The 27,876-nt window shown below is 38.6% G+C and overlaps 1 protein-coding gene across 2 annotated transcripts; it reads left to right on the top strand.

Annotated features, from left to right (window-relative positions):
* The first annotated feature begins 405 nt into the window (after window positions 1-405).
* On the top strand, window positions 406-27,514 carry LOC127443143 (cullin-1-like). Of its 2 annotated transcripts, none has more exons than XM_051701681.1 (22): window positions 406-613; window positions 4,576-4,879; window positions 5,112-5,289; window positions 7,517-7,684; window positions 7,773-7,823; window positions 7,917-8,007; window positions 8,140-8,303; window positions 8,472-8,634; window positions 12,328-12,458; window positions 12,915-13,022; window positions 13,117-13,223; window positions 13,327-13,375; window positions 13,688-13,819; window positions 14,391-14,508; window positions 14,604-14,680; window positions 18,734-18,865; window positions 18,997-19,089; window positions 19,199-19,246; window positions 19,362-19,444; window positions 19,603-19,708; window positions 23,740-23,853; window positions 26,722-27,514. In XM_051701681.1, the coding sequence occupies exons 2-22, from the start codon at window positions 4,740-4,742 to the stop codon at window positions 26,800-26,802; spliced, it is 2,334 nt and encodes a 777-aa protein (XP_051557641.1). In that variant the 5' UTR covers window positions 406-613; window positions 4,576-4,739; the 3' UTR covers window positions 26,803-27,514. The 2 variants fall into 2 exon arrangements, with proteins under 2 accessions (XP_051557641.1, XP_051557643.1); XM_051701683.1 differs by lacking the exon at window positions 406-613 and adding an exon at window positions 666-1,473.
* Window positions 27,515-27,876: the final 362 nt, after the last annotated feature.

Genomic DNA, 27,876 nt, shown 5'->3' with positions numbered 1-27,876 from the left:
ACAGAAGAATAAATGCAAGTGCTTTTATAAAATTATAAGCATCACATTTCTGCCTTTAATCCCTCAAAACATTGGCCCCATTCACTTCCATTGTAAGTGCCTCACTGTAACCCAGATTTTTGCTTTTTATAAAGAAAAGTCGAAATTACCATTTGTGGTAATCAACATTATGCCGTCAAATGCTGTAGATTGAGCTAAACTTGTACTGAACCCGGAATATTCCTTAAATTATTTTCGCATTGAAACTATATTCAACGCGAAGAACGGACAGGACATCATTTGTCAAGTTAAAATCAAATCAATCTGTGCGCCTGCGCGGTGAAAATCCTCAACGATGTATTCGACTCGGAACCTTTGATCGCAGCCGATGTTTCCAAAGTCGCGCGCACTGTGACGGAGTTTGCCTGTGTTTCCGGGGGGACTGTGTTTTCGTGAGCACGCGCTGACGGAGTTTTTCTGTGTTCGTTGTTTCGGCGTCGCTGTTTTTTTAGTGTATTAGCAAAAACCAAAGATCGCCTCGTGAGAGTTTGATATCTAAAGAGATTATTGTGCATTGTGAGACGGAACGGCGGCAGAGACTCATGTTTATGCTTATACTTATTTCTGGATGATGGTAAGAGCGCGAGATTAGCCATTAGCGTTAGCTTTAATCCTAAACACAAACACGCACAATTATGAATTTTCATCTATAATCATCAATATTGTTTTCTTCTGTTATCATGACTGTATTAACGGGGCTCTAAGTGTTTTATAGGGAGCCTGATGTGTGTTATGTTTCGAGGCCTCATCAGTCACACTGTTTACATGAAAACACAGACTTAAACACACGTTTTATTCTGTGTGGGAGATATGTGAACGGAGGCATGGGCTGGCGTGTTTAAACCATCAATATTTCTCCAAAACACGAGCACGGTGGTAATTCAAAACAGAATAATCACCCTTACTTGTTCTGCTGATGTCATTTTAGATGATGTCTACACTGAGAGCAACGCGACACATCTAGATCGCTCATTTTATAATAAAACGAAGCTAGTTTTCTAGTTTTGTCGTGTCGTTCGCACTTGACGTAGGCGGGGTCTCATAAGCGTCATGAGACTGATGTCATTGTGAAGGATCATAGGTCTGGAGAGACCAGAGATGAGAAAGATGGGTCAGAAGATAACATCAGAGATGAGAAATCTGAAAAGGTTGGGAGGTAGAATCGGATATCTGGAGAGATCTTCAGAGAACATGAGAGGACATTTGTTGAACTGGAGGATCTGGAGATTAGATGTAAGAAATCTGGAGAAATGGTTAGCAATCAAGAGAGATCATCAGTGACCTGGAGAAAGCATCATGAGAATGAGAAGTTTGGTGAGATCAGCTATGAGGAATCAGGAGAGATATGGAGACATCTGAGATGAGAAATCATAATAGATCAGCAGAGAACATCAGATGAGACATCAGGAGAGATGGTGGAAATCAGCAATCAGGGTGAACATCACAAATCTAGAGAAATCAAGAGAAACAATGAGAGATCAGAAGAGATTGGTTTTCTGGGCAGGTGGTCCATTATTCCAGACGTAATTGAAGCACCTTTGACGAGCTTGAATATCTCCTGAATATCTGTGAGAGCAGTGGGTTTACTGCAATCATTTACTCACCCTCATGTCATTCCAAACTGGTATGACTTCTTCCGTGGAGCAAAAGAAAGACTGTTAAGCCCAACGTATACTTCAGTTTATTGCTCCGTGCACAGTACACGTGACGCAAATTTTGCCATCAGCACAGTCTGCGCGGACTATCTGCACCCAGCCCAGATTTTCTCGACACATGGACAGTCCTTGCTGTGCACATTGTCAGCACATGTGTCTTTAGTACAGTCATGATGACTGTACTAAAATAGTTTCTGAATGCAGTTGTAGTATGCATGTGTTGAATGCGTTCTTATTCACTCGCTGTCAAAAGGGTATACTTGGAAAGGCAACGTGGTCGACTGGGCATGATCCAATCCGAAAAGCACAAAAACGAAGTATACCCGGGCCTTTAGCCTCAGTCACCCTTCACTGTCATTGCATCTTTTTTTCTTAAGCCCAAAGTATACTCCAAGTTTGACGCGAACGCTCAGCTTCAGCGTAAAGTCGAATGCGAGCCTGTCAAAGTATACTCCGTTTGACTGTGCGCGCATACACAGGCAGTTGGCGCATGCGTGCTACAACTGCTATGAGACACCTGACTGTTTCCCTTCAGGAGTTTAGACTAGGGCTGAGGGATAAAACGATATAGATATTTATCGGAAAATGTTTTTTTTGGATATCGATGATAAACCTTTAAGTAATTTTCAATTCTTAGATAGACGATCGAATCGGGTACGTGTCGCTAAAAACGCAAGCATTTAGTCAAAGTTATACACACAACTAGCTAACTGAATCACAGACATGAAATCAGCCTGTTAGGAAGTATTAGAAGGCAGCCCTGTGGTCATGGAAACTGGCATTGAGGCTCAGTAGCTGCTAGCTAGCAGCTAGCTATCCGGCTAATTTAATATAGTTTTCATCGTTATCGTTGCCTGTCACAGGCAAGAAAGTGTTTCTTCTTGTGATGCTTCTTGACGGTTGGCAATCCAGCTTATGGTGCATTACTGCCACCGTCTGAGCTGTAGTGTGGATGATAAAGAAAGATGATGAAATTGGCTAAATTTAATCAAAAAGAGGTCACACACACCTTGAATATACTTTAAAGGTAACTTAATTCATTCTTTAGGTCAAACAAGCATGTGGAATGCAGTTCCGACACCATTAATGTATGAAATGTATATCTTGATAAATATCGATATCAAACGACATGAAAAATAGAGTTATTGAATTTTTGGCTATAGCATTCAGCCCTAGTTTAGACCCATAAATATGTCTTTATATTCCTTCAGACTCGAGTTATACAAATGAAGTTATCTCCTAATCTCACACACGCGCTCTTGACGTGCACATCCATTGTTATTGTTTTTACCTTCGTCTCCTGATGTTTACCAGCGATTACATTACATCTGACAGCAACAACTCAAATGTGAGTGTTGCCACCTTGTGGATCCACTAATTAGTACATATAATTTCAGGCGCATGCATGTTAAAAGACTCTCGGTTTTAGAAAAATCGGGCTGCGTGCGTTCAGTGCTCGAGCACTCTGCTGATGACGACATCTCAGCATTCGCATCTGACCGAAGTATACTTTGGGCTTTACAATAAAAGTGAATGGTGACCAAGGCTGTCACTCTCCCTAACGTTTCCTTTTGATTTCAACGGAAGAAAGAAAAGAATACAGGTTTGGAACAATATGAGGATGAGTAAATGATTTCCTTTTTAAGAATCACTTTTAATGTTTTTGTGCTTCTGAGCTTTTTTAAACTTATTTATCTCTTCTTAACTCGTTTAAATAAGAGTGGCTGTATTATATAGTGGTGAGGCTGGCTGAACAAATTCTGCTGCTCTGGACGTGTTTTGTAATCACTAATGATTCTAAGCAAATTAATACAGTTTTGAACCCAGATGTTCTGCTGTCCCTCAATTATATTTTTCTGCCTGAGTAAATCACTGTTCTGAAGTCACGATCTGATAGCAGAGCAGTGTTAGTTTGCTTGGTTACAGCACCGGGTGACATGGGGCTTCTAGCTGAATATTGTCTGTTCCATGAGTTGTTGCCATGGATACAAGAAGGGAACCCCAGGATATAATGAACAGTTTATTCCATACAAGGAATGTTTGTCCCTGGGAAAGCTTCTGCTGTTTCTTGCCTGGGATACATCAGCAGACTGAAGAAAAACACTGTGGCATTTTCTTATGTAGTCATCGCTGTAAGGGGCTGACGCTTTGGCCACTGTTGAGACGGACAGTGCTACATATATTTAGTTGTAGAGGTGTATAATTAAGTCATACCTTTAAGGGATAGTTCACCCAAAAATGAAAATTCTCTCATCATTTACTCGCCCTCATGTCATCCCAGATGCGTATGACTTTCTTTCTTCTGCTGAACACAAATGAAGATTTTTAGAAGAATATCTCAGCACTGTAGGTCCATACAATGCAAGTGAATGGTGACCAGGCCATAAAAGTAATCCATATGACACCAGTGCTTTAATATATGTCTTTGAAACAATGCAATCACTTTGAGTGAGAAACAGATCAATATTTCAATCATTTTTTACTATAAATCTCCACTTTCAGAATATGAAAGTGGAGATTTATAGTAAAAAATTACTTACAAATTGACCTGTTTCACATCCACACCTATCATTGATATTGGTTTATCATATTGCTTCTGAAGACATGGATTTAACCACTGAAATCATATGGATTACTTTTACGCTGCCTTTATGTGATTTTTGGAGCTTGGTCACCATTCACTTGCATTGTATGGACCTACAGAGCTGAGATATTCTTCTAAAAATGTTTGGTTGTGTTCTACAGCAGAAAGAAAGTCATACACATCTGGGATGACATGAGTGTGAGTAAATAATGAGAGAATTTTCATTTTGGGTGAACTATCCCTTTAATTAGATGCTTAAACAGACTAACTCTAGTGTCTCTCTTGTGTTCCTCACAGGTTTCTTTCCTGTCTGTCGCTGTACCCTGAGGGTCTGTTCCTCGTCGTCCTCTCTCGCTCCCAAGACTCTATGGAGGAGTAGCTCTTGAGTGACAGGGACGAGAGCCAATCAAACGTCAGTAGGTGTGACAGACTCGCAGCAGCAGGGCCGAGAGGAAGAGAGGATGTCGTCAAACCGGACTCAGACCCCTCATGGTCTGAAGCAGATCGGGCTGGACCAGATCTGGGATGATCTGCGAGCAGGGATACAGCAGGTGTATACCCGTCAGAGCATGGCCAAGTCACGCTACATGGAGCTCTACACGTATCCTTCATTGTAATATAGTGATTGAATACAGAGTGAAAGATAGTGCACAGTTTTGAAATGAAAGATAAATATTTTTTGGGCAGGACTGTCTTGTATGCCCAAACAACGGCAGATGAGGAAAGTCTTCAGGAATCCTGTTTACACACTTAAGATGAATTGCTGTATTAGCTGGGTTTACCTTTCGGTTAAAAAACAGCAGTCTGTTTCAGTCTTAACTTCATTTTTTCAGTCATGTGTATAATTATTGCACTAGTGTTCATCAGTCAAATCAGGCCCGTGGTGCAGGTGCCCCCCCGTCCAAACCTTCGAAGAAGACCGCCTCACCTGGAGGGGCTCAGTTTGTGGGGCTGGAACTTTATAAAAGACTGAAGGAATTTCTAAAGAATTACCTTACAAACTTACTAAAGGTATGTTTACAGGAAAAAAAAAACATTTTGAAATTGGATCAAATGTTATTGGTGAAGAATTATAATACAGCTTTTGCATTTTAACTGATTTCAACGAACACTTTTTATTAATTAAAATTTTTGTACGAGTCTAAGAGTCCAGTCATTATACTGTTCACTTGACAGAGACGTACATGACCGAAACAAGTCTCTATTATTATTCATCATGTCAAAACATCTACAAATCTACAAGGAGACTCAAGAAATTGTGTTTAAGCACCATAAAGGCCCCGATATACTTCATACGAAATCGAAGAACGAGTAGGTGTGATCTGTCCAAAAACAAAGTTTTTTTTTTTTGTTTGTTTTGCTGGTTCGTAACAACTCGCCTGGGTGAACTTTTAGGAAAACTTCTTACCGGCTGCTAAACACCTTCTTACTGCCATTGGTCCATTTTATCGGTAGGTGTGACCAGTAGCTCCACCTACTTTGAGGCCGACAGCTGATTCCTGTTTAGTCAGTTAAGATCAGTCAACATGAACACACCGGCGTGGTGTGCAGAGTTATTAGCGGGCTGGTGCAAATTTACCAACATCTGTACGATTGTTTGCATAGAGACATTTTCCAAGAACATGCCATGCAATTTAAAAAAAAAAAATTTTGTCTTTTTTTTAATTAAACTTCAAAAGGAATAAAATCTACTTAAATACTCTTAAGTGCCTATTTACTTTTTTTATATGCTACTTAATTACTCATTTGTAATTTGCAGTTAAAGTCATTCATACGTTTGCCCATAGTAAGGTATGGCTATCGTCATTCTTTTGTCTGTTTTCTGCCCATTAACACTCTTTTATATGCTCATCTTTGCAGTGGTAACAGTTGCATAATAAATTAAAAATTACAGAATGTAAAGACAAATATCTACTGCATATATATTACTTTTAATCATCGAGTAGTTAATACAGCTTCTTATGCTGATCTCGTTTGAATTGTACTCATAGAATAAGACATGAATCATTCATAACAAATTTTAATTAGGGCTGTCGATTTAAAGCATTAATTCAGTGCGATTAATTATATAAAAAATTATGCATTTTAAAAAATGTACGCAATTAATCATATCTCCAAACCATAATAAGGAATATTCCTTATATTTGATCAATTCAGGGTTGAAGTACCACCTGTTTTCTCCAGGGGGCAGTAAGCGAAACTCCAGCTGTATAGGCAATGCACAGCTGTACAGAGAACAAACCACACTCACCGACAGCTGACAGCACAAGATGAGGACGGAACCGTTCTTGCGTTCAAACACAGCTTGGTGGAGTGCAAATTCGAACGCAGGGATCTCAAGATGTGTTTTTCTACGTTTCAAACTACGTTTAACTTGACACAGCGACCTAAAAATGGTATGTTTATGACGCGACACGACCAAAGTGAAACGCTCCAAAAACGTCCGTCTGACGCAGGTGTAAATTGACGCGTCCTTAGACAGGCCCTTATAATAAATCTCGGAATGAATGATGAATTCAATTGCAAAATGGATTCTTGTGAACTGTAGGCCAATGATTGGCTTATGTTCAGTATGGAAAAAACAATATATTGGATTCTAAAGCTACTTTGTGTACTGTCTTATCAATGCTTTACTTGTCTACCACAATTATCGAATGCATTTTAATTATCTGAATTATAATTTTTTTATAAGATATATATTTTTTATTTGTAATTATTTAAATATAACTATTTGTAATTTTGTCATTTTATATATTCAATTATTGTTATTTGAATGTTTTTTCCACAAATATTTATATATGCGATTAATTGCGAATAGTTCGATTAATTAATCTGCATACTATGTAATTAATTCGATTAAAATTTGTAATTAATTGGCAGCCCTAATTTTAATGTCACATTAGTTAAAGTTTTACATGAAGTCTTGAGCGTCCTCATATTTAAGTGTACCTCTAAAACGCATCCTCCAGCCGTTTGGCCGGTGTCTGAATGTTCGCAAACAGTATGTCGTTGCTCAGGTGTTTCAAACTTCTTTTTACATCTGAATGCAGAAGAACTTCTCCGGAAGTATATAGGGGCCTTAAGAGTATACTCCGCGTATGGGCTTGAATATTACCAAGCTATAGAAGGACAACTGTAGCCTATCGTTAAAAGAGTCATACTTCATGTACTATGTAGTTTGAAAGAAGTCTAATCTCTTGAGACTGATTTTAAATCTCATATCGAATGTCCTCTTCAGGATGGAGAAGATCTCATGGACGAAAGCGTGCTGAAGTTCTACACGCAGCAGTGGGAGGACTACAGATTCTCCAGTAAAGTGCTCAACGGGATCTGTGCTTACCTCAACCGCCACTGGGTGCGCCGGGAGTGCGATGAGGGCCGGAAGGGGATCTATGAAATCTACTCTGTAAGAGTTGCTTTAAGTTGATTTGCATTGCAGGACAATTTCATTTCATATTGTACAGCTTGTGAGGATTTTTTTTGTCATTTTTTAGCTTGCTCTGGTGACGTGGAGGGAATGTTTGTTTCGGCCACTGAATAAGCAGGTAAGATCTGAAACAGGAGTTAAATATGGGCATGTGACTGTAACTCTTGCTAATGACGAATGGAGTCATTGTCTTTTGTATCTTTGTGTTCAGGTCACAAATGCAGTATTGAAGCTGATTGAAAAGGAAAGGAATGGAGAAACCATCAACACCAGGCTCATTAGTGGTGTAGTCCAGTCTTATGGTGTGACATTGTTTGCTTCATGACATCATTTGCTTCTGTGCTGTTTTTTTTTGTTTGTTTGTTGAGCCTTTGATAAATGACATTTGCTGCTCAGTGTAGTAGCTCAGAGATGTTTATCTCTATCTTCTACAGTTGAGTTGGGTCTCAATGAGGATGATGCCTTTGCTAAAGGTCCAACTCTCTCAGTCTACAAGGAGTACTTTGAAACTCAGTTCCTAGCTGACACAGAACGGTTTTACACAAGGGAAAGCACTGAGTTCTTACAACAGAATCCTGTTACTGAGTACATGAAGAAGGTGAGGCCAAAATAGCTTGTGCTGTAAAAGAGGAAAGAATGCAGTGAAGACTCAAAGCAGCACACGTTAAAACCCTAAAATTATCTCAAGAGGCTTGTTACACATTCTTGTTGTAATTTTTAATGTGTTTTCTAGTTGGTGTGATATTGAGTTGTTTGTGTTTTGCAGGCAGAGGCCCGCTTGCTGGAAGAGCAGAGGAGGGTGCAGGTGTACCTCCACGAGAGCACACAGGACGAGCTGGCCAGGAAGTGTGAGCAGGTGCTCATCGAGAAACATCTGGAGATCTTCCACATGGAGTTTCAGAACCTTCTGGATGCAGACAAAAATGAAGGTGTGAACAACACTGAAGAATGTTTATTCTTCTGTACATTAGTCTTCGATCATGTTGGGTGTATCGCTTTACAAAGTAACACATTACTGCTATAGGTTATTTTTTGGGGGGTAGCGTGTTATAAGTAATGCATGTTACTTCTCTGTCCTCAAAAACATTTCCCTTTTTTCCCATAAAGTAGTCACGTAGGCCTCTGTAATGTGTTTGAGCTTTCTCCGGTCAGGTGTGGCAGGCCAAAGTCTTGTGTTTCATCTATTGAAGTATTTGCATTATTTTGAATGATTTAAAGGGGTCAAGAAATGAGGGGTCTGGGTAGCTCAGTGGTAAAAGATGCTGGCTACCACCCCTGGAGTTCGCTAGTTCGAATCCCAGGGCGTGCTGAGTGACTCCAGCCAGGTCTCCTAAGCAACCAAATTGGCCCGGTTGTTAGGGAGGGTAGAGTCACATGGGGTAACCTCCTTGTGGTTGCTATAATGTGGTTCGTTCTCGGTGGGGCGCGGTGGATGGCGTGAAGCCACCATACGCGCTATGTCTCCATGGCAACGCGCTCAACAAGCCACGTGATAAGATGCGCGTGTTGATGGTCTCAGACGCGGAGGCAACTGGGATTCATCCTCCGCCACCCGGATTAAGGCGAATCACAACGCGACCATGAGGACTTAAAAGCGCACTGGGTAAAAATCCCCCCCCCCCCCAGGGTCATGAAATGCTCATTTTATATATATATATATATATATATATATATATATATATATATATATATATATATATATATATTAGTTTTATTATCTTCCCTGCGTTCCACTTATAATGTTAGTAAAGTTTTTTTTGCATTAAAACAGTCATAATTTAATAATACATTATAATTTTGCACCCTGTCTCTGGCCCTCTGTCTGAAGCGCTCGGTTTTGGCCTAAGCACCTCCTTCAAACTTTAACATAAACGCCCACTGTTATGATTGGCTAACATTGTGCAGCCCCTTGAATAGAGCCATTTTTGAAAATGAATAAGCACCAAAACATTATAAAACTAAATGTCAGGGTTTACGTATAACGCACATCCAACACATTGCATCTGTATATATTAAACTGTTCATCTCAAGCACAACTGTTAACACACACCCTGTCTACACCGGACGCGAGAGTCATGTCAAAAGCAATAGAACCCAATATAATCAATGATGTGTCTACCACTGAATTGTCCATTGTGTCACGTTGCGCTGGCAGTAAACAGATGTCCCGTTCCATTTTGCGCTGCACGCGGTGGCTCTACTACTACTGCCAATAACACAAATAAACGGTTAAGAAAGTTAGTGTTGACGCACCCGGTGTAGACAGGCTCAAGCCGTTGCATCGAGTCATGTCAATAGACATAAACTATCACACAGTCATGACTTATGAAATATTCATGAATGAAACTGTTTACTCACGGTTTTTGCTATCACGTTCAAGTGTTTTTAACTGCCCTATCCTTCAATAACAGTTCTTTTTGGAAGCTTGAATCGTAATATGACTGGTTTGATATGAGCCAAACATAGAATCCACTCTAAAATACGCTGAAGACACATCCACATCAAGTTTCCAGTATCATTTCAAACTAAAAATAGCACAGATGGGCAAAAGGACCATCATTGCATGATAGAGAGCTTCTCTTCAGAGTTGTATCTTGACACTGTCTCTTTTAAAAGCAGCTGGAGGTATGTATCAAGTGGTCAAAGATGTCTGTCTGTGCATGTTTATGTAGAAAAACATTTAAATCCAGACAGGCACATGAAGGTGTCCTGTGTAAGTCCACTTTGGATGAATTTCCCATGACAGGCCCCATCTTCTCCTCACCTGTGTGACTGAATGTGCACCAGTGGGCGGGGCCAAGGGTGCAATTACGGAAAAATAGGTGTTGCATATGCAGATGTATTTGGTCCTTGTGATGCCACAAGTTCCACAAATTCCAAACGAGCCGTTTTTGCAGCTTGGTTTAAATAAATGCTCTTTTTCTATTGAGTACATTTTCAGTTCTGAAACTTACAGTATAGTTTTTATAGTACAATGACCTCTTATATGTCAAAAGATCAGGGGAAATCTGATTGATCATGTCATGACCCCTTTAAAGAAATGGAGAGGGGTGTAGCCGCTGCATGCAAGCTATGTCAGAAGGACAAACAGTTGTCCACTGTAAAAAAAAAAAAAACACCATGTTTAAAAGTATTTTTGCAAGGAAGAGCACTTGTTCACAATTAAAAAAATAACCCGGCAAGCCAAGCATTGTACTTTCGATCTGGATGAGAGAGCCTCAGCCAACTGATGGTGAGAAAAAGTAACACAAAAGTAACTTCATATTAAAAGTACTCTTCGGTTAGACTCTATCGCTAGGCGTCTGCGTACAGGACACGTGACACAAATTTCGTTATCAGTAGAGTGTTCAAGCACTAAACGCGTGCAGGCTGATTTTCCTACCATGGGTACTTAAAGGAATAATTCACCCAAAAAATTGAATTCTCTCACTTACCCCCATGCCATCCCAGATGTGTGTGACTTTCTTCTGATTAACACAAACAAAGATTTTAAGAAAAAATATCTCAGCTCTGTATGTCCATACAATGCAAGTCAATGGTGACCAGAACTCCAAAAGCTCCAAAAATGAAATAAAGGCAGCATAAAAGTAATCCATAAGACCCCAATGGTTTAATCCATGTCTTCTGAAGCAATACAGTTCGTTCTAGGTGAGAGCATACCGAAATGTAACTGCTTTTTCACTTTACATCTTGTCATTGCAGTCTCTAGGCACAATCATGATTTCAAGCTCGATTACACTTCCTAGTGCTTAACATAGGCTAGATGGCGCTAAAGGAAGTGTAATCAAGCTTGAAATCATGATCGCCAAGGAGACTGCTGATGTCAAGATTTATAGTGAAAAAGGAGTTATATTTTGGTCTGTTTTCACCCAAAACCAACTGGATTACTTTAGAAGATATTAATTAAACCCACTGAGTCTTATGGATTACTTTTATACTGACTTAATGTCCTTTTTGGAGCTTTAAAGTGCTGATCAGCATTCACTTGCATTGTATGAACCTACAGAGCGGAGATATTCTTCTAACCATCTTCGTTTGTGTCCAGCAGAAGAAAGTAAGTCATTCACATCTGGAATGGTACGATTGTGAGATAATAATGAGAGAATTTTAATTTTAACCCTTTAAGCGCGTGCAAGATGGCAACATTCACATCTGAGCTGTTGTTGTCACAGAGAAGTGCTAGAAGATGATGTAATCACTGCTAAACAACAGGAGACGAACAACAGTGAACATGCACGCCAAGACTACGTGTGCGAGGAGGTCGGGAGATACCTGCATTTGTATAACTCGAATCTAAAGGAAAATAAAGACATCTTTATGGGTCTAAACTCATGAAGAGAAATAGTCCAGTATCTTATATCAGTCGTAGCGTGCATGTACCCACCGCCTATGCACGCACCGTCAAATGGAGTATACTGTAATACTTTGAAAGGCTGAGCACCTGACTGCATACAATTAGCATTGCATCATAAACCGAAGTATACTTTGGGCTTAGTGATGAAACTTAATTCTTAGCAATGTGATAATGCAACATGTTACTTTTAAAGCTAACATTACCCAGCACTGTCCTTGTAGAAAGGGTTGTAAATCTTGACTCTATTTTTGTCTTGCTCTGTCCATAGATCTTGGCCGCATGTACAACCTTGTGTCACGGATCACAGATGGATTGGGAGAGCTCAAGAAACTTCTGGAAACACATATTTATAATCAAGGCCTGGCAGCCATTGAGAAATGTGGGGAGTCTGCTCTGAATGTGAGTCTGCATTAAGATGTAATAGTCTCTGGAGCCAGACTTTTGACCATAAGCTTTTTCTGACCGAGAACGCCCACCTAGACAGGAAGATATCTTGTTTACTTGCTATTGAGTATCTCAAGCAAAAAATGTAATCTCTCAAATTTTTTTATATCTTGAAACTTGCAAACTTTGTTGAGCCCAGTGAGGTCTACTTCCTCTGAAGAGCTCATTGTATCAGCCTGGGAACTTTGATTCCCGGCAGACTGATTAAAAACCCGTGCACCTTGAACCATGGAAATTGCGTAAAGACATCCAGTCAGATTGGAGCATCCAGTTTTGAGGAAGCTCTCTCAATCAGAGGGTCTTTCAGACCTGCTAGTATAAAGATTATGTTATCACCGTGCTTTAGATTTGATCATTTATAATACACGTGGTCAGTTATGAACTGTTGTGAATACTTTTATTTTCCTATAGGACCCCAAAATGTACGTACAGACTATTTTGGACGTCCACAAGAAGTACAATGCCTTGGTGATGTCAGCATTCAACAATGATGCTGGTTTTGTGGCTGCTCTGGACAAGGTAATTTTTCAGCAACATTTAGGTTAGCGGAGTAGTTCATGGTCTCGCAATAATAGATTTGAGGCATTTAAACGGGTATTTTCATTCTGCTCAGGCTTGTGGACGCTTCATTAATAACAATGCTGTTACCAAGATGGTTCAATCCTCCAGCAAATCTCCTGAACTACTTGCCAGATACTGCGACTCTCTGCTTAAGAAAAGGTGAGCATTTGTGTAAGAAATGAGAAACATTTTGAGGCTGATTATGCTTGTTTTTCATGTTTTATGCCCAGTTGGTCTAAATAAACCTCTGTTTATTCTTCAGTTCCAAAAACCCAGAGGAGGCAGAACTTGAAGACACACTCAATCAAGTGGTGCGTTTTATATATTCAGATTAACTGAGATTTCAAAATCACTTACATACTTTACCATGGTTCCCCAGGTCATCAGAAACCTGGATATGTCAGGGAATATTTAAAATGAGATTTCCAGGCCCGGAAAAGTGATGAAAATTATACAATCTTGAAAAGTCATGGATATTTCTATAGTGAATATAGTAAATTTGAGTTACGCTTGGGTCTAAAATTATTAATTGGCTTGAAATTGCTCTTTTTGAGTGCAGTCTCTATGAAAAAAGTATTTGTCTATTAGTCTCTCCTCTCTTTGTGTTTCTTTCTCATTTGTAGATGGTGGTGTTCAAGTACATTGAGGACAAGGATGTGTTCCAGAAGTTCTATGCAAAGATGCTGGCCAAACGCCTGGTCCATCAGAACAGTGCCAGTGATGACGCAGAGGCCAGCATGATCTCCAAACTAAAGGTGCACCAATTCTTCCCGAATCATTACATTATAATAGAATCTTCTGTTAGAATGATCCGTAAAGTTCAGGGCCTGTATTCACAAAAGTCTTAAGGCTAAAAGCAGCTCCTAACTCTTAAAAAATAATAGGAGTGTCACTCCTAATTGTCACACTCTTTTAGGAGTTTTAGTAAATTATTCATCTAAGAGTAATTCATGGAACTTTTTAACTCTACAAATAGCTTCTAAATAGGATCTGCCAGGGTGGTCGACTTATCGACAGTGGGGTTGACTAATAACATATATTTAGTGGCTATGGGTTTTAATGGGAGATGCAACTTCTTGGAGAGCGTTTTTGCGTGATGATAGCTTGCTGTGCTTAACAGTGAATGACAGTCAGCATGGTAAAACCCTCTGCAAGAAGATTTGTCTTTTTATGCTTTAGGTTTAGTCCTTTTATGCGCTGATGTGAAAGCAAAAATATGAAATTTTGGTACATTGTTCTTCTTGAGAAAAGCTTTTCATGTTGCTGAAATGTTCTTGTAGTTGTTGGTATTGTCTGAATAACAGACGGTTGAATTGTCATTTTCAGCAAGCATGTGGCTTCGAATACACATCAAAACTCCAGCGCATGTTCCAGGACATTGGAGTGAGCAAAGACCTCAATGAACAATTCAAGAAACACCTCACAAACTCAGAACCTTTGGACTGTAAGTTTAATTTTTGTCTGCTGTGCTATTAACTACTTGTTAAAATGGTTTTTCATTATTGCAAATGTAAATAATTTTGCAAATGTTTTTTGTAGTGGACTTCAGCATCCAGGTGCTGAGCTCGGGTTCATGGCCTTTTCAGCAGTCCTGCACTTTTGCTTTGCCATCAGAGGTAACACAATCCCCACTTGATCTGCCATCATTGTCAGTGCTAAACTGTTTTCATGTCAAATGTTTTTTACACATATAAATATAGCTCTGTTCCAAACCATAGTGTGCTGGCTCAATGGCAGCAACCTTCTAAGACAGAATCCAAACTGAAAGTTAAACACTTTAATTGATGGATTGGAAACATAGACAGCAACTCTATTAACGCATCCAATGCAAATGACTCTCCACATATATATAAAGCCCCTGAGAGGCCTGACTAATGCCAAGAGTTGATTCCAGTTGAGTCGGACTTTAGCATGTTGCTAAGTTAATGTCTTAATATTCTAATAAGCACAAAAATACATTACGCACACAAATATTGGGAGAAATAGTGCATTTTAAATAAGTAATTTTTTTCAGTATTTAATAAAGTATTACACAGTATACAAATTCACAGTATAATAAACATTTCTGTCAACACACTGTGATCATTACAGAACATTCTGGGATTGCTGCCTTAGGTTTTGGCCGAGGTACCTTAAGCTCAAAGTATACTTCGGTCAGTCAGGATGCGTGAAGCAAATTTTGTCATCAGCGGAGTGCTCGAGCAGTGAATGCGTGCAGCCGAACAGTGCGTCTTTGCACACGCAGAATGCGCATGCACCTGCAATTATTTGCACTAATTAGTGGGTCCACAAAGTGTCAACATTCACCGTTAAGTCGTTGCTGTCACGAAGAAGCACTAGAAGATTATGTAATTGCCGCTAAACTAACAGGAAACCAAGGTAAAAACAACAACAGTGGATGTGCACGTCAAGAGTGTGTCTGTGTGAGGAGGTCAGGAGATGCCCCAAATAACTAAAAACTTTATATCTGTTTTTACCTTAGGCATTTTTCTAAAAAATTAGCCATTGAAATTAGTCTGAATGTCTATGGACGAGCACATCTGTGAGGGCTAAAATACGTTGGAGTGCCACCTACATGAAGATCGGCATTTTGTGATGGAAGGTGACAAAGGAAAAATAATTTGACTGAAACCATGCTTTCAAAGTTAGAACCAAAAAAAAAAAAAAGTTTTTTTATTCTATTCATCATAAGATTGTAAACACACACAATATTATTTCTGAATAAATGGAGGGTTTTTTTTATTTTGGGGGATTTCTGAAAGAATTAGACCAATAGTTTGGATTAGGTCCACAGTATGTGTAAATGGTGAGCTTTTAAATTTGAGTGTGAAAAATTGCAGGCGGCAGACCAAAAACACCCCAGAGTTGAAGAGGTTAAAGGGTCATGAAACCCTTAACTTTTTTTGAGATGTTAACCGTTATGTACACATTGCACATTACTGAAAACAATGATAGGACTCATTTTGTTTAACACTAAGGGGAAATTCCAAAAAATAAAAGTTTAAGCCATTTGGTTCTTCCTGTTAAAAAAGAAATAACGTCACAAACTGTGAGGTATACTGTACGTGTAAAGTCTGAGATGTGATTGGTCAGAGCAGGGCTACGTACGTTCTACGAAAACGTAAGCAGGCTGACTGCCACTCTCATGTAATGACAGATACGCTCAGATATTTTTTCTTTTACCTGTACCGCATATCAGCGATACCGAAAACTACCATAAATACTCTTGAAAACGAACACCTTACAATCCATTCACATTTGATAGGCTATTTATAAATATATTTTTGATGATGAAATCATTACGCCGGCCGCAAACGATGGTGTTGAGTAGCATAGGGTTAGAGAGTTACTGTCTTCTTTAGATTCTGAGCATTTCTTCTAATAACTAATGAGAAGGAACACTTCCATCTAATCACTGCTCAGCCTTAAGCATAAGATCGCACTACAGCGGAGAATTCGAAAGCACTCATGGCTGTGACAGCGGTTCTGGCCGGTGCAAGTTCGACAGCACTTACAGAACAGATACGAGCGTGGACTTGTACACTAAATATTGTGGTGAGACCGAAATCACTCTTCAGAATGGACCGCAATCGATAACCGAACCGGAGCGAGAATGTTTGTTGGCCGCAGTGCTGCTGTTCTAGCCCTCCAAACAATGAAACCGCTGTTTGTTTAGTGCACGCACGTCTTCTCTGTACAAATTATCATGGACAGGGTAACACGACGCATGTTCAAAAACATCATTTCATCATTTTCAATGATGAAAACCAAAAATGTACAGATCTTTTTGATATCGTACGAAAGTTACTGGGATTTAGGCCTACAAGGTTTAACTGTTACCAAGTAAACAAGTTGAAATACTGGATAACTTTACACAGACAAGATTAGTAAGCATTTTTATCATGCTAGAGTCATGTTAACATGTATTATAAGTATTGCGACTGTATTTTTCAACAGGTTTTTAGTTAATGTTTTGTTTATTGGACCCATTTTCTTTCATTATATGCGCCTTAATGAACGCGATTGAAAGTATTTTCTGTGGTAATCAACATTATGCCACAAACACTGTCAGTAGAGTATAACTTCTATTAAAGGTGAAACATTCCTTGTAAGATAAATATCTATGAATTTCTGTTAAGTCTCAAAGCAGTCCTTGTTTTGGCAATCTGCTGTTCTGTTGTTCTCACTTCGTTCTCAAAAGTTTGAACATAATATTCAAATCATTGATTTGCAAACTGTTCTATCGTTTGCTCTTCACAAGTTCACACTTTTGTGCAGAGTTTTGTTCACACCGAAACTCTTGCTTTTGACTCCATTCACATGTTGATGTTTAGCAATCTCTATCAAGATTTTGTAAGCCTAGAAATTAGTTGTTGTTCGAATTTCGATATATTGTGAATCAAAATGACAAAACTCTATATTTCAAAATGTACAACATTGTTTTCTGTCCAAGTGATCATAAATAAAATGACCCTTCAAACATCATAATCTCTTTATCGCTTGATTTTACCCCCTTCTGGGGGTTTTTTCTACACTGTTTACAAGGTCCTTGAAGAGCTTTAAGTACTGGAATACCTGGGAAATTGCCTTGTTTTGTTGAAAAGTGCTTGAAATTAAAATGGACCATTTGTTCCGTGTAATGTGTGTCCATCAAAGATGAAATCCACACACTCCACTTTTATTGAATAATGTGTTAATTTTTTATTTTTTTTTTACTTTTTTTTTTTTTTATATCCCCTTATCTCCCAATTTGGAATGCCCAATTCCCACTACTCAGTAGGTCCTCATGGTGGCGCGGTTACTCACCTCAATCCGGGTGGCGGAGGACAAGTCTCAGTTGCCACCGCTTCTTAGATAGTCAATCCGCCCATCTTATCATGTGGCTCGCTGTGCATGACACCACAGAGACTCACAGCACGTGGAGGCTCATGCTACTCTCCGCGATCCACGCACAACTCACCACACGACCCATTGAGAGCGAGAACCACTAATCGTGACCACGAGGAGGTTACCCCATGTGACTCTACCCTCCCTAGCAACCGGGCCAATTTGGTTGCTTAGGAGACCTGGCTAGAGTCACTCAGCACGCCCTGGATTTGAACTCTCAATTCCAAGGGTGGTAGTCAGCATCAATACTCACTGAGCTACCCAGGCCCCCAAATGAGTAATGTGTCTTTAAAATCCTTTGTTTTTACAGTCAGATAAAAAAGTTAAAAGAAATATTATTTTTAATCAGACACAGCGCAAATGCTTATTTATTAATACAAAATAAAATATACACTCATGTACTTTGCTGTTCAGTTCTGTTGCTTGTTCTGAACCTGTGAACTATTTTTGAAGGTTTATTTGTTTTTGATCTTTTCTTGTAGTGAAAGGTGCATTTGAGAATTCTTATTATTTAAACTTAGAGCATTTATATTGTGAGAACTTTTTTGATGAAAATTATGTGTATTTTGCTCAATGTCATACTTTGTCATTTAAAAGTTATTATATTGAATCGAGATAATATCAAATAGTGAACCTCATATCGGATAGCGAACCGAATCGTGAGAACCTCACCCATTGTGTGAAGGACTGGTGCTGAACAAGGAGGTTTCATGATGTATTAAACACTTTGTAAAATATTTTTTATTTTTTTATTTTATTTTTTTTCAATTCTCCTGTCACAGTTGGAGAGGAGCTACCAAAGGTTCACAGCATTCTATGCCAGCAGACACAGTGGCCGCAAGCTCACCTGGCTTTACCACCTGTCCAAAGGGGAACTGGTCACCAACTGCTTCAAAAACCGTTACACCCTACAGGTATTACGAGATAAGTGTGACTTAAATGTTGTATATTTGTTCTTGTCAAATAAAGTAGAATTTGGTCTTCTTGGTGGTTGAATAGAATTGTATTTAAATACTTAACAATACATGAATATTCATTTCTGCAGGCATCCACGTTCCAGATGGCCATTTTACTGCAGTATAACACAGAAGATGTTTATACAGTCCAGCAGCTGACAGACAGCACACACATCAAAATAGTATGTGAACAGAATTGCATTCAATACAGTGTATAAGTACAAGAATACTGTAAAAACTGTTTATATATATATATATATATATACTTTTTTTTTTTTTTTTTTTTTTCAGGACATTCTGGTGCAGGTTTTGCAAATATTATTGAAATCCAAGTTGTTGGTAAGTTACTTTTTCCCCCAGGGAGTATTATTAGACACCTGTAACACATGCTAATATTCAATGAAATTGTAAGTTTGTTGTTTTCAGTCGCAGTTGTGTGTGTGTTTTTGAGCAGGTTCTAGAGGACGAGAACGCAAATGTGGATGAAGTGGAATTCAAACCTGACACCCTCATAAAACTCTTTCTGGGTTATAAAAAGTTGGTGTCCTAAGTGCTTTTCCTTTTACAAACAACAGTTATGAATCTATAACTTGTTGATGTATCACATATCGTGCTTTGAATTACAGCAGAGTGAAGGCTCCTCCTATCAGAATGCCATTGTGAATATTAATGTCTGACTGTATTTCTTTGTCCAGTAAAAAGCTGCGAGTGAACATTAATGTGCCAATGAAGACAGAGCAGAAACAGGAACAGGAAACAACGCACAAAAATATCGAGGAGGACAGGAAACTCCTGATACAGGTACCCACATCCATACTGAAAAAAATATGAGTATATTTAAAAAAAAAAACTCAACAGAGTTCCTTAGGGCTGCACAAATAATCATGTCTGTCTCTCATGGTTAATAAAGCATAACCGTCTGCAATTATTAGTGAGCTAGCAAGCAGAAATTAAAGTTGCTAATTTTTTTTATTTACATTATAGACTGTCTACAGACGATAGACCAAATCAAAGGCTCTTTCAAAGTACATTTTATCGTATGTCTCATAAGTGCTCCTCTCTAAACTGTAGTTAATTACACATGAGGCTCATGATATGGTGTTTCAGTGGTTTCAGAATGGTTCTGTGGTCGATACACACAAATTCCATCTCATGCTCTGATTATGTTATAACAGAACATCTCTGCTCCGTGTTCGGTTCATTTGCGCTGCTAGTGTGCGCTGACTTTGTTATATCTAAAGCACTCCAGATCTACTTCAATTGCAAATTTGCATAATTCCAAATATGTTTGGCCATTTCAAGTGTCTAAACATCTAAATATAAAGTAACCCCATGGCTGTGGGGTTTTGTGGGCCGAGGGGGAGATGAGAACATTTTATCATGTTTGAAGGAGAACAAATCTGTTGTAAACTCATTCTAAACACAAACAACAACACACACACTTCCTTCATTTTTCTGCTCTTGTATATTACAGTGATAATAATAATAATGAAAAAATAAGATCTTTTAAAGAGGACTCACTTGTAAACACCCTAAAAAGTAACTTTTATATTGGCAGTAAAGCATGGACAAAACATGACTTAATTTTGATCAAAAGGAATTATTTACTAGTTTGTAGTTTTAATACCTTGTTCAACATGAGAGCTGCTGTTTAATGTAATTTTATTTTTTTATTTAGATATTGATATCTACAGTGGCAACATTGATTTTTATATACTGTGTGTGTGTGTGTGTGTATATACAGTACTGTGCAAAAGTTTTAGGCACTGGTGAAAAATGTTGCATAGTGAGGATGTCTTCAAATATAATGACATAAATAGTTTTCATTTATCACTTAATGTCATACAAAGTCCAGTAAACATAAAAAAGCTAAATCAATATTTGGTGTGACCACCTTTGCCTTTAAAACAGCCCCAATTCTCCTAGGTACACCTGGACACAGTTTTCCTTGGTTGTTGGCAGATAGGATGTTCCAAGCTTCTTGGAGAATTCACCACAGTTCTTCTATCTATTTAGGCTGTCTCAATTGCTTCTGTCTCTTTATGTAATCTCAGACTGACACGATGTTCAGTGGGGGGCTCTGTGGGGGCCATGACATCTGTTGCAGGGCTCCCTGTTCTTCTATTCTAATCTTTTCTATTTGCAAATGTAATGTTTGGGAGTCTAAAATGTATTTTACCTTTTGACACACTAAAGCTGAAGATATAAATAACCATCTTAAGACACATGTATTTGTGAAACATCTTAAGTGCCTAAAACTTTTTTATTGTGTACATTGTATTGTACTGTGTATATGTGTGTGTGTATGTGTGTGTGTATATATATATATATATATATATATATATATATATATATATATATGTATGCATATATATATATGGAAAAGGCCGATAACCGATTAATTTGCCGATAGGTTTTAAAATCGCATTATAGAATGATTAATAAAATGTTCTTAGTTTTTCCTTACTATAACGGGCACAGACATAGAGCATAATGCAAATTTTTTTATAGCCTATATATTCACCAGATGAAGGTTTTTATATATACAGTCTATATATATTTATATATATATATATATACTTCACCAGATGAGGTTTAAGAAGGTATAAGGTTTATTATTATTCACAAGATATGAAGTTCGAGACAAGATGTATGTGCTGACGGGGCATGTTTCCATGTATGTGCATTTTTCGATGCGTGTCCTTGCTGCAATTAAGAAACTTGATTAATCAAAATATGCATTGGAGTGAGGGAAAAAATATAAATGATTTTTGTCAATGATGGAACACGGAGGGAAAAAAAACCTATTGGGTACTATTGGCATAGATTTTTGCTGATAACCGATAGTTCCAAAAAGCAACTCTAATATACACTATATTGCCAAAAGTATTCGCTCACCCATCCAAATAATTGAATTCAGGTGTTCCAATCACTTCCATGGCCACAGGTGTATAAAATGAAGCACCTAGGCATGCAGACTGCTTCTACAAACATTTGTGAAAGAATGGGCCGCTCTCAGGAGCTCAGTGAATTCCATCGTGGTACTGTGATAGGATGCCACCTGTGCAACAAGTCCAGTCGTGAAATTTCCTCGCTACTAAATATTCCACAGTCAACTGTCAGTGGTATTATAACAAAGTGGAAGCGATTGGGAATGACAGCAACTCAGCCACGAAGTGGTAGGCCACGTAAAATGACAGAGCGGGGTCAGCGGATGCTGAGGCACATAGTGCGCAGAGGTCGCCAACTTTCTGCAGAGTCAATCGCTACAGACCTCCAAAGTTCATGTGGCCTTCAGATTAGCTCAAGAACAGTGCGTAGAGAGCTTCATGGAATGGGTTTCCATGGCCGAGCAGCTGCATCCAAGCCATACATCACCAAGTGCAATGCAAAGCGTCGGATGCAGTGGTGTAAAGCACGCCGCCACTGGACTCTAGAGCAGTGGAGACGCGTTCTCTGGAGTGACGAATCACGCTTCTCCATCTGGCAATCTGATGGATGAGTCTGGGTTTGGCGGTTGCCAGGAGAACAGTACTTGTCTGACTGCATTGTGCCAACTGTGAAGTTTGGTGGAGGGGGGATTATGGTGTGGGGTTGTTTTTCAGGAGCTGGGCTTGGCCCCTTATTTCCAGTGAAAGGAACTCTGAATGCTTCAGCATACCAAGAGATTTTGGACAATTCCATGCTCCCAACTTTGTGGGAACAGTTTGGGGATGGCCCCTTCCTGTTCCAACATGACTGTGCACCAGTGCACAAAGCAAGGTCCATAAAGACATGGATGAGCGAGTTTGGTGTGGAAGAACTTGACTGGCCTGCACAGAGTCCTGACCTCAACCCGATAGAGCACCTTTGGGATGAATTAGAGCGAAGACTGTGAGCCAGGCCTTCTCGTCCAACATCAGTGTCTGACCTCACAAATGCGCTTCTGGAAGAATGGTCAAAAATTCCCATAAACACACTCCTAAACCTTGTGGAAAGCCTTCCCAGAAGAGTTGAAGCTGTTATAGCTGCAAAGGGTGGGCCAACGTCATATTAAACCCTATGGATTAAGAATGGGATGTCACTTAAGTTCATATGCGTCTAAAGGCAGATGAGCGAATACTTTTGGCAATATAGTGTAGGTCTACCTCTAATATATATACTGTATATATTGGCATATATTTATATATATGTATATCGGCAGAGATTTTTTATATATATATATATATATATATATATATATAAATGATAGAATTATCGTGATTAAATTTTGAGTAAAGTAATCGTGAATATAATTTTAAACGTTATTGTGCAGCCCTAGAATTCTTGAAGTTACATCTAAATTGAAAGCCTTCCTCTCAACCCTGTCATTTTTAATCAAATTTTTAATAATGTTCACAATTAGTACATTTTAATAATGAATAATGGCATGTTCGCAGTGGCATACTACTTGTAGTAGTTTTGCAGTATGCAATCATTTTGTATGAACTATGTATAGTATGTACATTTTCAGTATGTACTGTATATAATACCAGTAACATATTGATCGCATAAACACTGTGATTTTTAACTTTTCTTGACTCATTATTTGATCGAACTGCCAAAAAGATTTGCAAGACATTTTACCAAAAATTGGATAAAAAATGTAAAATGACCAAATCTATTTCTGAGATGACTGAATCCGCTGCATTACCTGTGAACCATAGTGAGGTCATGTGACAGCAATGCAGCATGCTACAGATTAAACCTTTTATTGTTGCACACTGTTTGACGTATTTACAGTACATGGCATGCGGTAAGAAGTTCATTAGTATTCCATTCTGAATGTTTGTATATATGCATTATTTGTGCAGGCGGCTATAGTGAGAATCATGAAGATGAGGAAGGTTCTGAAACACCAGCAGCTTCTGGCAGAAGTTCTGAACCAGCTCTCATCCAGATTCAAACCCAGAGTCCCCGTCATCAAGGTAATTTATTCCTGTTATACAAATATAGTCTAGTTTACAGGACTCATTTACAGTGGTGATTAAGGTTGGGAATTGAGAACAGATTCAGTTTTTTTTATTTTTTATACTGGAACCAAAACTCGTTTTCATTAACGGTTCTTGGATGTGTACATTCTTACAGCGATGTGTATGCAAAGTTGTTCTAAAATATTCTGACAGTGTTTCCTGCACCACTGAATTTACTATGGCATAAGACATTATTTTTGTAGAGCTTGCTGTGTAAATTTCATGTGATAAGAGATGTGAGAGGTACAACAAAATAATATAACAAGCTTTTGTAAAGATGGTTTTTGTTTTTTTGGTATATATTATATATATATATACAGTTGAAGTCAGAAGTTTACATACACCTTTGCCAAATACATTTAAACTCAGTTTTTCACAATTCCTATATTTAATCGTAGAAAACATTCCCTGTCTCGGGTCAGTTAGGATCACTACTTATATAATTATACTTAGAATAATTGTAGAGAGAATGATTTATTTCAGCTTTTATTTCTTTCATCACATTCCCAGTGGGACAGACATTTACATACACTTTGTTAGTATTTGGTAGCATTGCCTTTAAATTGTTTAATTTGGCTCAAACGTTTTGGGTAGCCTTTCACACGCTTCTCACAATAAGTTGCTGGAATTTTGGCCCATTCCTCCAGACAGAACTGGTGTAACAGAGTCAGGTTTGTAGGTCTCCTTGCTTGCGCACACTTTTTCAGTTCTGCCCACAAATTTTTTATCAGATTGAGGTCAGGGCTTTGTGATGGCAACTCCAATACCTTGACTTTGTTGTCCTTAAGCCATTTTGCCACAACTTTGGAGGTATGCTTGGGATCATTGTCCATTTGGAAGACCCATTTACGCCCAAGCTTTAACTTCCTGGCTGATGTCTTGAGATGTTGCTTCAATATATCCGCATAATTTTCCTTCCTCATGATGCCATCAATTTTTTGAAGTGCACCAGTCCCTCCTGCAGCAAAGCACCCCCACAACATGATGCTGCCACCCCCATGCTTCACGGTTGGGATGTTGTTCTTCAGCTTGCAAGCCTCACCCTTTTTCCTCCAAACATAACGATGGTCATTATGGCCAAACAGTTAAATTTATGTTTCATCAGACCAGAGGACATTTCTCCAAAAAGTAAGATCTTTGTCCCCATGTGCACTTGCAAACTGTAGTCTGGCTTTTTTATGGCGGTTTCGGAGCAGTGGCTTCTTCCTTGCTGAGCAGCCTTTCAGGTTATGTCGATATAGGACTCGTTTTACTGTGGATATAGATACTTGTCTACCTGTTTCCTCCAGCATCTTCACAAGGTCCTTTGCTGTTGTTCTGGGATTGATTTGCACTTTTCACACCAAACTACGTTCATCTTTAGGAGACAGAATGTCTCCTTCTTGAGCAGTATGATGGCTGCGTGGTCCCATTGTGTTTATACTTGCGTACTATTGTTTGTACAGATGAACGTGGTACCTTCAGGTGTTTGGAAATTGCTCCCAAGGATGAACCAGACTTGTGGAGGTCCAGAATTTTTTTTTCTGAGGTCTTGTCTGATTTCTTTTGATTTTCCCATGATGTCAATCAAAGAGGCACTGAGTTTGAAGGTAGGCCTTAAAATACATACACCTCCTATTCAGTAAACCTCCTATCAGAAGCTAATTGCCTAAAGGCTTGACATCATTTTCTGAAATTTTCCAAGCTGCTTAAAGGCACAGTTAACTTCTGACCCACTGGAATTGTGATATAGTCAATTAAAAGTGAAACAATCTGTCTGTAAACAATTGCTGGAAAAATTACTTATGTCATGCACAAAGTAGATGTCCTAAACAGCTTGCCGAAACTATAGTTTGGTAATATTAAATCTGTGGAGTGGTTAAAAAAATGAGTATTAATGGACACAGTTTTCCTTGGTTGTTGGCAGATAGGATGTTTCAAGGTCTTGGAGAATTGGCCACAGTTCTTCTATCTATTTAGGCTGTCTCAATTGCTTCTGTCTCTTTATGTAATCTCAGACAGACACGATGTTCAGTGGGGGGCTTTGTGGGGGCCATGACATCTGTTGCAGGGCTCCCTGTTCTTCTATTCTTATCTTTTCTATTTGCAGAAGTAATGTTTGGGAGTCTAACATTTATATTTCCTATTGACACACTAAGGCTGAAGATATAAATAACCATCTTAAGACAAATGCTTTTGTGAAACATCTTATGTGCCTAAGACTTTTGCACAGTACTGTATATATCAGTTGTAATCAAAATTATTCACCTAAAATGTGATGCCTTCAGTGTGTAAATTGAAGCTCTGTAATCACTGGACTTTCCAGCAAGACAGTAACACCAAGGACACGTCCAAGTTATCTAAAATCTTGTTCAGGGATAGGTCATGGAATGTTCTTGAATGGCCCTTTCAGTCCAGCATTAAAATCCCATTGCAAACCTTTGTTGGGATTTCAAGGAAGCAGTGGTAGCGCAGAAACCAACGAATGTGAATGTGCTGGAAGTTTTTGCTCATGAGAAATGTGTAACAATTCTAATAGAGAGGTGTCTGAAGCCTGAGAACACTTACCTGAAACATTTATTTGCCGTTATTAAGGATAAAGGATGCTCCACAAATGATTGACTTTGGGGGTTGAATATTTTTTACATGACATTTACTGACATACTGTATATATTTATGTGTGTATAATATAATAATGTTAGGATCAATTATTTGGTGCTTTCTCAAAAGTACTATAAGAGTATAGAGCCTTAATCGTTGCATTTCATATATTTGTTAGATTTGACCATCACAGAAACCCAAAGCAGACCTATTGCTGACTACAATTTGTCTTTTCTCTTACAGAAGTGCATTGACATCCTCATAGAGAAGGAGTATCTGGAGCGGGTGGATGGAGAGAAGGACACATACAGCTACTTGGCCTAAACATTTCATTGCTCCTCCACTTCTTTACTGTCTTTCACTCTCACTTTTTTAAGTTGTCTCTTGGGTAATAAATATCATTCCTCTTGATGTTCGGCTTGTGTTGATGGGAATTTGAGCACAGGAAAGGAAAAGGACATATAAAAGGAGAGTATTCGTGTGTGCATCAGTGAATGTGTGTGTGTGTGTTTGTGTGTGTGTGTGTGTGTGTGTGTGTGTGTGTGTGTGTGAGAGAGAGAGAGAGAGAGAGAGAGCGAGAGAGAGAGAGAGAGCGAGCAAGCTGGACTTTACTGTTGTATTAGAGGAACCCGCCCTGGATGGACAGACTGTATTTGCAATGTACATACATACATACATACAAACAAACAAACCTTGAGCTTTAATCTCGCAAAATAAAACATTACAGATTTTAGAAACCCAATCAGAAATAAACCCTTCACATTAAGCATGCTATTGCCTCTCAGCATTTAAAGGAAGAAAAAAATATGAACAGAGATCATTTTTAATCTTAGAGAAGAAGGGGCTATGACGCCTGGAAAGTGTTTTAAGATATGAAAAGAATAAAATAGGAAAAGGGTGCAATTTTAGCTGTATTACCCTAGAAGAAACGAGTTGGACAGGACTGTAGGAGTGTAATCTGCATTGTTACCATAAAACCATTTGTATAGTGTGGTTCACTTTTTTAAATGCGTGTTAAATAAAATAATTAAAAGTTTCTGTATTTCTGATGCTGTGAAGTCACTGACCAACAGACCCATGGAGACATAAGGGAATGTTTTGAATATTCATAAGCAATTATGCATATTTTAGACATCCATATGTAGTTGACGTGTAACAAGCTATGCTCTGTCATAAAGTATTTTAAATAGCATTTGGCTAATTCATTTTTAATTATTCATGCATGCAGCTTTTATGGACACCTATTAATTGGGAGAATACATGGAATATTTGTACTTAAAAGATCATTTGTCATGTCGCAGGTGCATATAAAATGAATTGAAGGCAAAAGGTGATTATAAATTGTGAATGACTTAAAAGAAGTGATGACCAATTACAGGACATAAGACAGTTTCACTT

The sequence above is a fragment of the Myxocyprinus asiaticus genome, chromosome 6, assembly GCF_019703515.2.
Source record: "Myxocyprinus asiaticus isolate MX2 ecotype Aquarium Trade chromosome 6, UBuf_Myxa_2, whole genome shotgun sequence".
In the NCBI taxonomy this organism is placed as follows: Eukaryota; Metazoa; Chordata; class Actinopteri; order Cypriniformes; family Catostomidae; genus Myxocyprinus; species Myxocyprinus asiaticus.
The sequence above is the reverse complement of the archived record's forward strand: the minus strand, read 5'-3'. Positions and strand labels throughout refer to the sequence as shown.